Here is a 16,173-nt window from a genome sequence, read left to right as displayed (position 1 = left end):
GCTGGGTTCCTTTCATTGTCCGTCTCCAGACTTCCTGACGTTCGGTGTCCAAAGGCCTCATTGTTTTGTCCAGAAAATGTAGTATTGCTTTGGAGGGTAGATGGCCCCATGACACACGTTCAGCATTAACTCTTCTTACGGGTTGTGGGGAGGGATTGCTGACCAGTTTGCATTCCCTTCTCTAGAGAACAAACAAAGCAATTCCCAGCCCGGAGCAGAGCAGATCCATTCTCCTGTGTTTCTCTCTTGTGCTGTGTGTACACGAGCAAACGGCCTGTTCCTCTCTCATGCTGCCCCCTCTCCTGCCGTATTTGCCATTTCAACAAAGTTGACTTTTTCCCACAGAAAATTTTGCTTTCCCCGAAACCACATTTCTGATGGAAAAAGTTTTGCCCAGCTGGAGCAATTTCCTTGTGTGATGGTGCCCCCCCCCCAATGCTTTATGGAATGTGCTTATGAAGGTATATATGACATAACTAGAATATGTTTTATGCTACATACGCCATGTAACATATCTCTGTAAAGGTTATGATCTACTGAATCTATTAATCCTCTTTGTGTGAATGTATCATTTTTGTACTTGAAGTTAGGAATATTGGCTGTATACTTGCTTGATTTTAACTAGCCTAGTAGAGCATTTGGTCAGCTTCCTGAGAAAAGTGCAAATTAGGTGCCCAATCAAAAACCACTTCAGCCAACAATGAACTTGAAGATGCCAATCCACATCAGAGCCTTCCCAGGAATGTGGCTTGCCTGGTAAAAACTGACTCATGCATGGACATGTGACTTGCCCATGTGACTCCAGAACTCCATCTTGGAGCTGGACTTTGCATAGGAGAGAGGAGGGGGTCTCCACCCGCAAGAGAAAGTCTATTTAACCCCCTGGGAGACCCCTCCATTTTGTCTTCAGCTGGCTAAAGGGATAGCCTCTCCACCCCCAAGAATACCTGAAAGAGACTGGAACAAAGGACAGTGACTACAGGGGGTGTGAGTGATTGCTGGACCCAGACTAGAAGGAGACTAGTCTGTAAAAAGGAGCATTCTGGAACTGGAGAGGTTTTTATCTGTACCCAGTTGTATTACTGTATTAGACTCAGACATGCGTGTTTTATTTTATTTTACTTGGTAATTCACTCTGTTCTGTCTGTTACTACTTGGAACCACTTAAATCCTACTTTCTGTATTTAATAAAATCACTTTTTCCTTATTAATTAACCTAGAGTATGTATTGATACCTGCGGTGGGCGACAAACAGCTGTGCATATCTCTCTATCAGTGTTATAGAGGGCAAACAATTTCTGAGTTTACCCTGTATAAGCAGGGGTGTGGAGAGGGGTCGAGGCAGGCAGGGACAGGGAGCGGGGTGGTTAGATGGGTCGGGAGTTCTGGGGGAGCTGTCAGGGGGGCAGGGGTGTTGAGAGGGGTCAAGGAGGCAGGGAGCAGAGGGGGTTGGATGGGTCAGGAGTTCTGGGGGTCCTGTCAGGGAGCAAGGAGCAGTTGGATAGGGCATGGGAGTCCCGGGGGTCTATCTGGGGGTAGGGGTGTAAATATGGGGTGGGGGTGTGGATAAGGGTCAGGGCAGTCAGGGGACAGGTACGGTCCTAGGGGGGCAGTTAGGGTGGGGGGTTCTCAGGAGGGGACAGTCAGGGGACAAGAAGCAGGGAGGCTAGATGGCGGTGGGATCCTAGGGGGCAGTTAGTGGCAGGGGTCCCAGGATGGCGCAGTCAGGGGACAAGGAGTGGGGGGGTTGGGCGTTCTGAGCGGGGCAGTCAGGGGGTGGGAAGTGGGAGGGAGTGGATGGGGGCCTGGCAGGGTGGGGGCGGGGCTAGAGCGGGGCTCCCCCCCCATCCTCTTTTTTGATTGTGGAAATATGGTAACCCTAGCAGACAGGCCCCAGGGTGTGGGGGGGATGAGCTCCCTATAGAGCAGCAGCAGCCCTGAGGGAGCAGGTAGCAACTCTGTGAGGTCGACCTTCGCTGTGGCCGGGGGTCGCTGCCTTTTGGAGCACCGGGCAAGGAGGATGGGGAGGGCCTGGCTCCCGGCTCGGCCGGAGATTGGCTGAGGTGAACAGGCTCGAGCTGCGTGCCCCAGCCACAACCGCAGCCACCCCAGCTCCACTCCCTGCAGAAGGGTGACAAGACACCCTACCATGCCACCCTTCCTTCTGCGCTGCTGCTGACGGCAGCACTGCCTTCAGAGCTGGGTGCCCGGCCAGCAGCCGCCGCTCTCCGACTGCCCAGGCCTCCCCACACACATGGGTCCCACGGGCATGGACAGCCCCCTGACCACGGAGCCTCCCTGGACCATTGCACCCTGGGCGGTTGCCCACTCCCAAATCCAGCCCTGCTCATTGACTTTCAATGGGCTCTGTGCTCCTAAGTAACTCATGACCTTTGGAAAATCCCTTCCCCCATTTTTGCTTGTTGCTATGTGACTGTCTGACTGCGGCCAGCAAGCAACGGCCCTTACAGGAGACAGCCCCTGGATCTGTGACCTCTACACCGAAGCACATGGCCAGGCAAAGCTGGGGGCAGAGCCCTGATTCTCAGGCTGAGGAGCGACTCCGCCTGCTGTGGGAGTGGAATACACCCCGTGTCTGCCCCACAGGCTCTCTCTGGGTATTGTATCGACAGCAGGTAGCCCATAGTCTCCTATCCCAGCATCCCAGTCTCTCCTCCCCCAAACGTGAGAAAGGACTAGTGGCCCAAGGAGTTACTTTTGGTGCAGTTGGCAGCAACGGGCCCATCCCTACACTAGGGCCTGATCCAACGCCCACTGAAGTCAATGGAAGATTGTCTGTTATCAACTGGCTTTGGACTAGGACCTACTTGCACATGTGGACAGTAATTCAAGGTACTGATTAAAGGGCCCCTCAGGCCATTGGTGCAGCTACCCAAATATCGTCAGACGTGCAGGCCTGGCTTTCAAATCCTGCTAGGCCATTGCCGAAAATTACCTCACAGCAACCTGCAGACCCCTAAGACTGTGGGGCAAGGAACCCAGCCAGGTCTGCCAGCCCAACTCCCCCAAGGCAGGACGGCTGAGAATACTGGGAATGGATCTACGCAGTACGGTGCCCACGAGAGCACAGCAGAGAGTAAGTGGCAGGGAACAGAAAGTTACCAACTGGGGCCACCACATTTAAAATGCCTTTTTACTGTGAAGCTTTAATCCCTGCTAATGAGCAGTAGAGCGGGTGTTTATAAAAACCCTTCTGTGTTTCTGCATTTCCCCACCCCTGTGATCTCTGGAACTGCGCATGAGTCTGAGAGCAAAAGACACTGAAAAGTCATTACGGATCCGAGGCATTTACTCTCCCCGGAGCTTCTACATCTGGATACTGCAGGTTTTGCAAATGATTCTTCTGATTACAAATATCACTAAGTCAAGTCAACGCAAAGCACAAGTGCCCAGCAGAGATTAGCTCGGAAAGTGCACAAAAGAAAAGAAAAGAGAAAATTGCCCCATTTTGGATAAACATACTTCCCCCTCCGAGTTGGGTGTGAGGTTTGGCCATGACACACTCTGACCCTTTTCCCTCCCTTCGTGGAGCAGGGGTTGGCCTCACTGCAGACAGGAGGGTGGGGAAGGGGTGACTAACAGTAGGACGCTGGTTTGATGAGGATGGCGGAGGCTTGGCAGTTCCCACTACAGAAACTACCCCAAGTGATGCTCCCTTTGACGTTCAGTCGAACAGAATGACAAGCCGAGTACCACCAGCCCCCCTCATAGCTAGACGCACAGTTCCCACTGGAAGTGTCCTGATCCAGGTCTTTAGTGGAGAACTTCATGTTGTCATGCACGGTGGTAGGATTGTTTGAAGTCATGGCGTCCCCTGCAGTCCCAGTGTAAGAGCCCAGCCTCAGCCTGTAGCCTTTGGACTCGTCTTCCAGACCGAAGAGGTTGTAGTCTGCGTATTTCATGGTGCCGGATGAATCGTGGATGACAAACCTGACCTGGTAGACCTTCTGCTTGGCGATCCGATAGATGTACTCCGTCCCCAGCCAGTAGTCATCCTGCACGTTGCCAAAGCCGTACTTGTAGGTGCTCCAGGACTCAGCCCAGGTGATCTGTGTGTCGTGCCGGTTCCGCTGGAGGACCGTCCAGCCCTCGCTGGTGCTGTTCAAGTCACAGTAAACGACAATCTGGTGGAATCCTGTGGGCTGGATGACGAAGACGCCACTGACCCTGTTCCAGGTTATCTCGCTGCAGTCCTTGGGCCAGACTGTGCACAAGAGAGAGATCGCTTTCACTAAACCCCGTGGAACAGAACCCTGCTCAGCTCTTCCCACCCTGGGTCAGTGAGAAAGGGCCCCTCCGGTGTGCCACAGACAGCAGTGTCTGCACTGACACCCCGCATGCTTTGCCAGCCCATTGTCAAAGAGGCTTCAACAACGGATGCAGACACTGAGCCCGAATCTGCTGGCACAGCCCTGGCATTAGGTCCTGTAACCTACTCCTGGGCAGTTTATTCTCTAACTAGCTACTTTGCACGTGCACACGTAGGTTTCCCAGAAGACAAACAGGCCCCTGTTCATACTCTGCAGGGGTTTTCGGGGAGGTGTTTAACACGGCAGACACGATGCGTGGGACACTGCGAGCTAACAGCACCGTGTGTCCTGTGGGGTGACTGTATCTTACAACAGCGGGTTCTGCACCCCCTCAGCTCTCAGCAAACTCCTGTGCCAAGGGCTCTCCAACAGGGCGTGTGTGCTGAGGCCACCGACACCAGCTGCCAGGGAAAGGAGGAGGCTGTGGAGTCAAAGGATCTTGCCACTCATCCCAAATTTTGGCTGCAAACTCCCCACACCTGCAGTAGTGAGGGACACGGCCCAGTGGGTCACAGCCCTGGGTCCTGGATCCCACACAGTCTATCAGTGGTGCCACTTTCCCTGCAGAAAGATCATGACCCAAAGCTACTCCTCTGCAGGACACGTTACAGCCTGTGTGTATCAAGCCCTTTCCCCCACACCCTCCCACCCTCTGCCATCAGAGTTCCTGCTCCCAGGGGCCTGTATAATCCCTGGGGATTCCCCTATGGCCCGGTCAGACAATGCATCCCAATGCCTTGTTGTGCCCTGCAGGTAGAAGCTGTGTGAATAACTCTTGTTGTTCTTCATATCAGAGGGGTAGCTGTGTTAGTCTGAATCTGTAAAAAGCAACAGAGGGGCCTGTGGCACCTTTAAGACTAACAGAAGTATTGGAGCATAAGCTTTCGTGGGTGAATCTTGCGTCTGATGAAGTGAGCATTCACCCACGAAAGCTCATGCTCCAATACTTCTGTTAGTCTAAAAGGTGCCGCAGAATTCTCTGTTGCTTCTTGTTGTTCTTGCATCTCATTTCTGCAGGGCGTGGATAGGTGAAGCGTGGGATACTCTTACCGTGGGCCTCTGGTAACTGTGGGTCACTGGCTCGGCTGTGCCGCAGGCTCCCTTTCCCCTGATCTGTAGGGACAGGAATTGGGAGATCCGCGTGACATGAGGGGTTGGCAGAGACTGTCTCCCAAGCACCAGAGAGTGTTAGCAGTGCATTCGCCTCCCCTTCTCCGTGTCCCTGAAACCCTCATCCAGGACAAACTGTTCTTCTGCCCACATTTCTGCAAACCCCCCTCACTGCTCTACCTGGCTCCCGTCTGCTCCCCTCCAGTCTGGCCCAAATGCAGCCACCAACCTCACCGCCCGCTCCCGTGGCTCTGCCCACACCACCCTGTGCCTTCCAGTCCCTTCCCTGGCTCTGCAGCTCCTCCTTCAGCAGCTTCCAGCCCCCGCGCCTCCTCTCGAGCTCTGCACAGCCCTGCCCTGCCTAGCTCGAGCTCTGTGTTAATTCTGCACCAGTCGCCCTGCTGCCCGAGCACCCCCATCTCATCCCGTCTGCCCCTGCCTGGCTCGGGCCCACGCTGCACCAGTTCACTCCTACACGCCCCCTCTGCTGCCCAAGGCAACCAGCACCTCCTGGCTTTGTCCCGTGCTGCTCCCTGCACTGCAATGGGCCAGCCCCTGTGCCCCCCCGAACCTCCCTCCCTCCCCTCCCTCAAACCGCCAAAGAGCTCAGCGTGGTTTGAATAGAGAGCTACGGTTGGATTGTAATTTCTCCCAGTGGCTTCAGGCCTCCATAATCCCCAGGCAGCCAGTGAGTGACGTCCTGGGGCCCCAGGGCTGGCAGGGACCCCTAGGGCCAGGGGGGAGGGCTATAGAAGCAGACACATGACACACCTGCCTTCAGGTGCTTTGGGTGGATGTTCCGGATTGCATGGGTGGGTCCCTTTAAGATGTTCAGGTTGTGTATTTCCAGGGTGAGAACTGGGGCTGACAGGGCCAGCAGGCCGGCGAGGAGCAGGAGACGAGGGCACCGGGCAGCTGCAAAAGGGAAGAGCCGGTGAGAAGCTGGGAACACAAACCCGCCCTTCAGGAGCCGCGACTCCCAGTTCCCTGTGCCCGGGAACGGCACAACCGAGAGCTGGGACTGCTGGACTCTCCCGCCTCGCCCAGCACAGCCTGGCACTGCCGCCCTCGCCCGTCAGTCTGGCTGGGCAGCCGGCCACTGGCCAGGCATGCACGGGGCAGAGAGGAGACGCTAGGAACCGGCCCCGTTGGGACAGACTCCCAGGAGGGGGGCGGGTGCTGAGGAGTTTGGGATTCGCCCTGGAGAAATGTTCCCGCCCCACAGAGACACCCCTGTGCCATGGAAATAACTGGGTAGGGGAGGGCGGGAGAGTGGGTGAGAGAAAGGGAAAATGGAGATTGGGGCTGGGGCGGCACTGAGAGCCCTGGGGAGGCCTGAAGGGTGGGTAATGAGAGCCCCACGGACAGGGGGGTGGGGGGGCTATGGCCACAGAGCCGCAGGGAGGGGAACCCTGAGGTGTGGGGGCTGGGTGGGTACTGGGAGTTCCTCCTGAAGGGATGGGGGTTGGCCAAGGTCACTCAGCCCCTGGGTGTGGGAGCGGGACTGGCTGAGGGCACTCATAGCCCCAGGAAGTGGGGGGGGCTGAGGGGAGGGACTGGCCAGGGGCACTCAGAGCTCGTGGGGGGGCTGTCCGGGGGGGGCACTCACAGCCCCAGGAGGTGGGTGGGGGAGGGGCACACAGGATTTCAGGAATTCCCTGGCAGTGAAGAGCTGCTGGCGGCAGGGAGGAGCCAGCCGTGACAATCCCCACTTGGGATCCCTGGCTGGGCTAGTGGCTATGGGGGCCCGTGGCCAAGCTGCAGCGGAAGGTGACCTGAAGGAAATGCCTCGGCCTCGGCCTCCGGCTAGGAAGGGCCTGGGCCAGACAATGACCCACCGCGCAGTGTCCCAGCTCCCTGCCCCACACCTGCGGGGCACGGCCCCTCCTCTGTAGGGAGGTTGGCATGTACCTTAGTGCTGCTTCCTCCATCCCGAAAGGCCTCTCCCAGCCAGTCTCTGGCAACCCCTGCCATTCAGTACGCACATTACCCTGCTGTGACATACCGGGGGGGGGAACCCCTCGGGGATGGGGGGGCTGTCACACAGATGGGCAATTTAACCCGACTGGCCGGGGATGACTGTCTCCCTGGAGCTGTGGTCTCAGCCCAGGTGTCTCTCTGCCCTTCCGCCCAGTTGCCCCCGGGCGAGCGCCCCACATTGAGTTCCAGCCCCACATTCGCACCCACAAGTGGTGGTGGGTTCCAATCCCAGCTGAACACGCCCACCCAGCCCTAGTGCGGAGCAGAAGGGCCCAGCGCTGCCCCACAGACCCTCTGGCTCTCCGAGCCCGCTCTTACCCATCACCGCAGCACGTCTGGCCCAGGCTGAACGCTGCTGCTCTGTGCAGAGAGGCTGGCACTTCTCACTCCTTTAGTACGAGGGGCAGGTGCTGCTACCGACTGCTCCCCCTAACCCCCGCCCTGCTGCGCTCTGGGGATGCTTCCCTGCTGTGGAGCTCTCAGGTGTCTTGAACTGGAATTTGTTTGGAGAGAAACTGCTAAGAAGCCTTATCAGCCCCGAGCAGAGAGTACCTGGGAGCCTTCCTGGGTCGGGCGGGTCTGGTACAGCCTCCCCCAGATAAGGCTCTTCCCTGGACCTGCCACCCATTGGAATCTGGAACGATTCCCTCCGAGGTAACACCCGGGGCAGCCAGGGCAGGGCAGGGCACGGCCTGCTCCCCTGGAGCGTTAGGGCTTTCAGGAGTCAGAGGTGCCAGCGGAGCAGGTTGTACGTTAAAGCAGCGAAGGCAGTTGGGGGGCAGAGGAATTGGGTGATTTGCCATTGCACTTGATCAGCTCAATTTGAAAATTCTTTCAAAGGAAATCCAGATGTATACATCTGACTGGGGTACATGTACACACATACACACGCACACTCACATGTGCACACACTCATGTGCACATACACGTACACACATACGCACATGTACACATACATATATATACAGACGTACACATACACACACACACGCTGTCCCTGGAGCGCCCCAGGATGCGACTGACGGGGTGGCTGGCTATTATGGAGGCAGAAGGGGGTTGGGAGAAAATAATCAAGAAGAACTTTTGCTGAAAATGCAAACCTAAGCTGGAAATCTGTGCAGGGCTGGGCTCAGCGAAAATGATCTTTTGAGCTGTTCTTATTAACCGTGGTCCTGTACTTCCTGGTTTGCGTCGGACCCAGGCAGGAGACTGGGCTGCTCTCAGCTGTAGAAGCCATTGGAATGAGCCAGGTCGGAATGAGCCAGGCCCTCAGAGCCTTCTGCCACCAATCGCCCCAGCAGTCACTGATCCACACCAAACCACGTCCTTCCAGTCAGGCAGTTTCATATGCACACGTCAAACCCTTGGTTTGCCACTCAGACACCACGGTGATGGGCACAGTAAGGACCGAGAGACGCTAAACAGGCAGACAGACAAGGAAATAGTGGCCCTGTCTACAGGTGTGTGTGTGGTGCAAACGGATGAACACCAGCTGCTGGCTGAAGGCACAACCTTAATTCCCGCATCTCCTGTCTGTCAGCTATCGTTCGCTTGGCAGCCTGAGCTCCGATTTCTAACGCAGCGTTTTGCTCTGGCCTATTGTGGTTCTCATGTCCGGGGGCGCCTTGGCCCCTGGTATCAGGAGCGGTGCTAAGGAGGCTGCTTTTCAAAGCTCCTTAAGTAGAGTTGTCAACTTTCTACTTGCAGAAAACCAAACGCCCTTGACCCAACCCCTTTCATGCCCCTTCCCCAAGGCCCCACCCCCACTCACTCCAGCCCACCTCCCTCAGTCGCTCGCTCTCACACCCTAACTCACTTTCACTGGGCTGGAGCTGGGGGTTGGAGTGCAGGGAGGGGTGAGGGCTCCGGTGGGGATGCGGGCTCTGGGATTGGGCTGGAGATTTGGGGTTTGGGATGCCAGAGGGGGATCCGGGCTGGGGCAGAGGGTTCGGGTGCGGACTCTGGGAGGGAGTTTGGGTGCGGGAGGGGGCTCAGGGCTGGGGTAGGGGATTGGGGTGCGGGTGGGGGTGTGGGGTCTGGGAGGGATTAGGGTACAGGAGGGGGTTCCGACCTGGGGCAGGGGGTTGGGGTGCCGGGTGTGAGGTCTGGGAGGGAATTTGGGTGTGGGAGGGGGTTCCGACCTGGGGCAGGGTTTCTGGGTGCGAGCTCCGGCCAGGCGGCGCTTACCTCAGCCGGCTCCTGGTCAATGACACACCGGCGCTAATACAGGCTCCTGACCCCTGGTCTCCCTCCGCTGGCAGGCTCTGAGCAATGCCTGCCCAGAGAACATGGATGACGAGCTCTAGATCCTGCTGACAGCACCCCCCAGCACAGACAAACTCCAGCACATCTTGGAGGTGAGCAGAATGGGGAGGGGCAGCAGGGGTTTTACGTTAGACCTGGGGACTCCTAGAAAGAAGAGACTGGAAAATCCATGTTTCTATTGGATCCTTTCAAGTATGCATTTGTGATATAAACTCACTGGGTGACCTTGGGGTAACTCACTTCCCCCTTACGGCATCAGTCTTCTCCACTATCAAATCTACACTGGGGAAGAAGGACAGAAGCCCCGACAACCACCTTCACCTCTGGGTGTCTGGTCCTGGGAGCCGAAACCAACTGGACTATCTGCCCCATCTCCTAAACTGCCCTGTCTTTCCCGCCTAGGGCCTTGTCCTTAGTGCTCAGCCTGGCCCCTTCCCAGCTTGTCCCTGACCTTTAAAGGACGCTCCAAGCCCCTCCCATGCCTGCTTCCCTTGGGGTCTCTCTCCTGGCTGAGCACAGGCTGCCCTTCTATCTCTCAGCAGGCCTGGGTCCTAGTCACAGGCTGCGTCTTGTCACGTGACCCCCACACTTATTCCCTTCACCCTAGGGAGCTGCATCACCTGGGCCAGGTGCAGTTGAGCTCCAACCCCTTTCCTGGCCATCTCACCCTGGGACAGGTTGAAACTGGAAACCTGTGGGTAACAGTAACTGGTTGCTCCCAAAGGTGCTGAAGACACAATGGAAGAGGAAATCCTTTGGCCTGGATTGAAATTATTCCGACTGAAAGTGAATGAGAGAAAATAGGTCCAGAGTTCTCTTCCTAGCAGCAGAAAATGTAGCGATTGATAGAGGTTCAGGTCAGAAAAGACCATTATGTGCATCTAGTCGCCCCTCCTGTATAACTCAGGGCCTAGAATGTGACCAAGTGGTTCCTTCAGCCAACCATAGCATGGGACTGAGCCAGAGCACGTCTTTTGGAACGACATCCACATGCAGGAGAGCCAGCTGGCTACCAGAAAATCTCTCTTCTGCAGTGACGTGGGGTTAAGGGACACAGGGGAAAAGACATGGAGGCTGTGACTAAACTTAGAGCAGCAAGGCCAGGAAAACCAGGGTTAGGTCCCAGGCCTGGCTATCAGATCTGCTGTTTTCTATTCCTGGCTTTGGGACCATAGGCGAGTCTCTGCACCGCTGGATGCCTCGGTTTCCCCAGCTATCAAATGGAGCTAATCAAGGTTTTGTTTGTTCTCCCCATTTTACAGGGTGGGAAACCGAGACACAGTTGGGACCTGTCTACACTACAGGTCTGTCGTGCGTTTGTAATCTGCTGACCCCCACATGTTGTTCAGAGCCTATGGACAACACAGCTCCTAAAGGTACGTTTGTTCTATGCTTATCCCCTATGTACAAGCAGGGCTGGACGGCTTTTCTCACTGTGATGTGGGGAGCAGGTCCTGGGTACTAAGGGTCTGAAGAAGCTCTCAAGGACTAATTTTATAAAATAATTGTTGGGAGAAAACATACAATCACTGCGGATAAGATTCGGGGGTGACAAAATACAGGCAGAGTGGTAATTCCTGATGGGGAGAGGGCAGTGATACAGAGCGATCTGGCTCATTCGGCCAGCTGGACCCATTCAAAGAAAACAAGTTTGAGCAGAGCCCAATGCAAGGTCCTATACGTAGCCACAAGGCACGCCAGCCACACCTCCAGAATGGGGACGTGTATCCAGGAAAGCAGTGACTCTGAAAAGGATTTAGGGGCCAGAGTGCAGAAGCCACTCAACATGAGCTCCCAGTGTGATGCTGTGGTGAACAGGGCTAAAGCCATCATTAGACGAAGGAGCAGAGCCGTGAGTAGGATAGGGAGGTGACACAGAAGCAGTGAGACTGCTATTGGAATACTGCCTCCAGTCTTGGTGTCCTCCTTTGAAAAAGATGGTCCTAGAAATTGGAGCTGGGGCAGCAAAGAGCCACCAAATGTTCTGAGGGCTGGAGAAAAATGCCTTCTAGTGAGCTATTGAAAGAGCTCAACCTGTTTAGCTTATCAAAAGAAGATTGAAAGGTGACTTCACTGAAGTGTTGAAATGCCTTAATGGAGAGAAAATATTGGGTATTAAAGGGCTCTTTAATCGAGCAGAGAAAGGCAGAACAAGACCCAATGACTGGAAGGTGAAAAGAGACAAATTCCTATGACAAATAAGGCACAAATATTCAACAGCGAGGATGATTGACCACAGGAAGAAGCTACCAAGGAAAGTGGTGGATTCTCCATCTCTTGATGTCATTAATAAAGACTAGATGCCTTTCCGGAATGTGTTTGCCCCAAAAGTAGCTATTGTGGTAGACAGGAGGCCTGTGATATGCAGGGGGTCAGATTAGATGCTCTAACGGTCTCTGCTGCCCATAAAGTCTACTCATTTCTGAGAAACCGAGTGTAGCATTGGGAGCAACTCGTGATGTTTTACTGTCTAGCCGGCTTGCTTCCTAGAATGAACACTCATTGAGCGGGGTGATCCACAGGGAGTAGCTCAAACCTCCAAAGGGTCTGGCCTGCGGCAGGACATTAGCACTGCAGGGGAGGGGTGGGTGTAGCAGTGACATCACAGAGGTCTTTTACAGGACCTCAGCCTATTGGCCAAAGGTGCTGGGGAGGTGGTGACCTCACAGAGGGATGCTGACATCAGCCAGGCAGGACAGGGGCGCAGGGCCAGGTAAACCTCAGAGACCCCTGTGGCTTTGCTTCAGCAAGTCTCCTTCTCGAGGTCTCTCTTTGAGGTCTGAGAGAGTATTTGGGTTCATGTATGTGACCACCAGGAGGAACCTCTTTTGAGTTTTCTCCTTTCTTTTTCCTGATTTCACTAGAAAACTGACGTCCCTGTTTAGAAGGTAAGAGCCTCCGAGAGGTTTGGAACCTGTTCACTCTGCTGCATCTGGCGCCAGCTGAATTTTAGGCATGGAAAACACTAGCTTAAGGTGGTCAAATTTTATTCCCCACCTGGGATTTTGTCCCTTAGAATCACTGGGGACATTAAGGTTTGTCCTTTTTCTTTTACCTTTTCCTCCATCCCTCCCTCCATTCTCTTCATCTCTTACTTCTTTTGTCCTTTCCCTGTTCCCCTCCCACCTCCAGGAGGGGTGTGTGTGTGTCATGGGGGGTGCTCTACAACTCCCATTGTGGGAGGTCCACCGAAAAATGTGGGGCTGAAATAGTGCTCAGACTGTGATCCCCAGCGGTGACCTGGGCCATCCTTTGGGCTCTCTGGTGAGAACCCTCATCCTCCTGCCCCTCGGTCTCTACCCTGATTGGCTGAGCAGGGGGTTATTGACAGGGAGGAGACTCAGGTCCCTGTTGTTTTCTTTTAAGACCAAGTAAATAGTCATAACCAGTCATATGTTCAACAAATTTTGCTGCTTCTCTGCAGTTCATTATTTTCTCTACCATTCCAGTTCTCCTAAAATACTTGCTGAATAATTACTATGAACTCTTGCTGGTCTGGAACTCACTTGAGAGCACTTTATTCAGATCATTCAATATCTGAAATTCAAGATCCGATGGTTAGTTTGAAAATCAGGGCTCTTGGGTCCTATTCCCAACTCTGCCACGGACTGGCTGTGTGACCTAAGACAAGTCAATTCTCCTTTCTCAGCCTTAGCTTCTCCCTCTTTCAAGTAGGGATAACAATCCGCCCCTACCTACCTCCCGGCCGGTGGAGGATGGGGATCTATTGGAGAGTGTCACTAGGAGCAGTGCATAAGATGAGGTGTCCTATCATGTTTACTCAGATCAGATTAGGACATAATAGAATGGCTGAAATAGTCTATTTTATTTGTATTTTATTATGTTGCAATTGTTAAGAGCAGCAACTACTTAGCTCAGACTGAAACATCTCCTCTAATTTTTGAGATCTAAGTGTCTCCTCTTTGTGTAGCTCAAACCTCCAAAGTGTCTGCCCTGTGGCAGGACATTAGCACTGCAGGGGAGGGGTGGGTGTGGCAGTGACATCACAAAGGCCATTTGCAGGACCTCAGCCTATTGGTCGAAGGTGCTGGGGAGGTGGTGACCTCACAGAGAGATGCTGACATCAGCCAGGCAGGACAGGGGCGCAGGGCCAGGGAAACCTCAGAGTTCCCTGTAGCTTTGCTTCAGCAAGTCTCCTTCTCGAGGTCTCTCTTTGAGGACTGAGAGAGTATTTAGGTTCATGTACATGAGCGCCAGGAGGAACCTCTTTTGAGTTTTCTCTTTTCTTTTTCCTGATTTTACTAGAAAACAGACGTCCCTGTTTAGAAGGTAAGAGCCTCCGAGAGGTTTGGAACCTGTTCAGTCTGATGCATCTGGCGCCAGCTGAATTCTAGGTATGGAAAACACTAGCTTAAGGTGGTCGAATTTTATTCCCCACCTGGGATTTTGTCCCTTAGAATCACTGGGGACATTAAGGTTTGTCCTTTTTGTTTTACCTTTTCCTCCGTCCCTCCCTCCTTTCTCTTCATCTCTTACATCTTCTGTCCTTTCCTCTGTTCCCCTCCCACCACCAGGAGGACTCTGTGTGTGTGTCGTGGGGGGTGCTCTGCAGTGGGAACAGGGAGAATTCTCCAACTTTGGGCAGTCGAGAGCCTGGGTGAGATAAGGGGTGTTAAAACCCTTTGTGAAGGAGAAAGGGGAGTTTCACGGTGTTGAGCACCAAGGAATTCTAAACTTTGCTAAAACATCTAGTCTGCAGAAACCAGAAATGGTTGGGGCCACATTGTAACCATTGTCTTTTTTAAAGCCCATTGAGGGATGTGAGTCCCACCCTTTTAGGTATCTGGGGTGCTGGGAGAAGAAAAGAGGTGCCTGTCTCCATTTTATGGCCTCAACAAACTAAGTGCTGTGCCCCAGTTCTCGTCAGAGATCCCTGAAAAAGAACATCTTCCCATCCATTAACATACCTGGAAAGATACTGGAACTCCTTATTAAACAATCAGTTTGTCAGCACCTACAGGACAATTTGGTTCTTAGGACTAGTGAGCATGGACTTGTCAAGAACAAATCATTCCAAACCAATCCTAGCTCCTTCTTTGGCAGGGTTACGGGCCTAGTGGAGGTGGGTAAACAGTAGATGTGATCCATCTTGGTGTTAATAAGGACATTCTCACAAACTAGGGAGATGTGGTCTAGATGCAATTAGTATAATATATGTGCACAGATGGTTGCAAGCCCGTACTCCAACAGCCCAGAACCAAACAGCAGGAAGCAGATCATGCAATGAACTCCTGCCAGTGCGTGTAGATTGCATTACGTGCATCCCTGTGCGGGGAGGAGGAGCTGCTCTGGCTGGGGCAGGGATGGGGAGGGACCAAACAGGCTGGTTAGTGAGAGGCTGCGTTGACCCCAGACTCACGCCCGCTCCCCGCTCGGTTCCAGGATGGCCAGGCTCCTGAGGATGTTCAGGAAGAAGGCTCTGCAGGTGGCCCCAGAGCCTGAGGGAAGCAGCTGCCATCTTCCCCAGGAGCAGAGCGGCTCCTCCGTCCCCACTGGCGGGGAAGGAGCTCCCGGCCAGGCCAGGAGGTCCAAGTGCCCAGCCTTCTGGTGGAGAAAACCCGCTCCCAGCGCAGGCGCCGAGGTGGGAGAGGCCAGGTCGAAATGGAGCTGGGCCAGGCTGCGGCTGGGCAGGCAGGACCCAACGGAGGAGGGCAGCCGGGCAGAGTGACTCTGGGGCATGTTGTGTGGGCAGCAGCGGCCCCAGGAGCCCAGTCCTGATTCCCAGCAGGAGGCATCGCCCTGCCCGGTCACTGAGGACCTTCCAGCCTCCCCAGGGCAGGAGGTGGAGGATCCCTGTCCCACCACCAGCAGCTCGGCCTGCTCCCCATGGGACAGCAGCAGTGCCTGGGACTCAGGCAGCAGCGAGGCCGATGGACGCCGCTGCTTTGTTCCAGGTGAGAAGTGAGGCTGGGCTCAGGGAGAGGTGAGGGCGGGGCTGTGAACACCCTGGGCCCAGGCCCTCGATCAGTGCTATGGGAGCGGGTCCCCAGCCCAGGGGTTTGGCCTGAGCCACATGAACCCCACTGACACTAGATGCTGCCACTTTGGTCCTTGGTGCTCCAGTTGGGGGGAGGCACCTCTCAGGGAGTCCAGGACAGTCTGGGGGGGTCTCTTTGCTATGGGCTCCTGAAGGAGTTGGCTTTGGGGAGAGGCTCACTCCCAGGATCAGATACAGGAGGGGCAGCAGGGTCCAGGGAACAGGTGCTATTCCTGCCCTGCCACTCTCTGTCTGAGAAACCTTGGCCTTGTCATTCCCTGGCTCGGTGCCTCAGTTTCCCTTCTTGCCAGCCTGTGCCTATTTCCCTGCAGTTTCACCTGCGTGTTGGTGCCAGTCCCATCCCCGCACTGCACAGTCTAATACCGGCTCCTCTCTCTTGCCAGCACCATGACACCTGCCCTGGAGCCGGAGCTGGAGACCCACCTCCTCCGAGCTGCCCTGCACGCCGTCTTCACCCTGGGCATGGAG

At 54.8% G+C, this 16,173-nt stretch overlaps 1 protein-coding gene across 3 annotated transcripts in view; it reads right to left on the bottom strand.

Moving 5' to 3' along the window:
• Nucleotides 1-3,292: 3,292 nt before the first annotated feature.
• The window catches only part of LOC128825739 (fibrinogen-like protein 1-like protein), a 61,235-nt gene continuing 48,354 nt past the window's right edge, over nt 3,293-16,173 (bottom strand). The window contains exons 1-4 of one of the 3 annotated variants that reach the window (XM_054008502.1): nt 7,740-7,801; nt 6,213-6,356; nt 5,382-5,444; nt 3,293-4,225 (exon numbers count right to left, since the gene is read on the bottom strand). In XM_054008502.1, coding sequence (XP_053864477.1) covers nt 3,597-4,225; nt 5,382-5,444; nt 6,213-6,356; nt 7,740-7,743 — 840 coding nt within the window. In that variant the 5' untranslated portion in view covers nt 7,744-7,801 and the 3' untranslated portion in view covers nt 3,293-3,596. Of the gene's footprint in view, nt 4,226-5,381; nt 5,445-6,212; nt 6,357-7,739; nt 7,802-16,173 lie in introns of those variants that run through there. The other 2 variants (XM_054008503.1, XM_054008504.1) reach the window with 2 other exon arrangements.

This window comes from Malaclemys terrapin, chromosome 18, assembly GCF_027887155.1.
Source record: "Malaclemys terrapin pileata isolate rMalTer1 chromosome 18, rMalTer1.hap1, whole genome shotgun sequence".
Taxonomy (NCBI): Eukaryota; Metazoa; Chordata; order Testudines; family Emydidae; genus Malaclemys; species Malaclemys terrapin.
The sequence above is the reverse complement of the archived record's forward strand: the minus strand, read 5'-3'. Positions and strand labels throughout refer to the sequence as shown.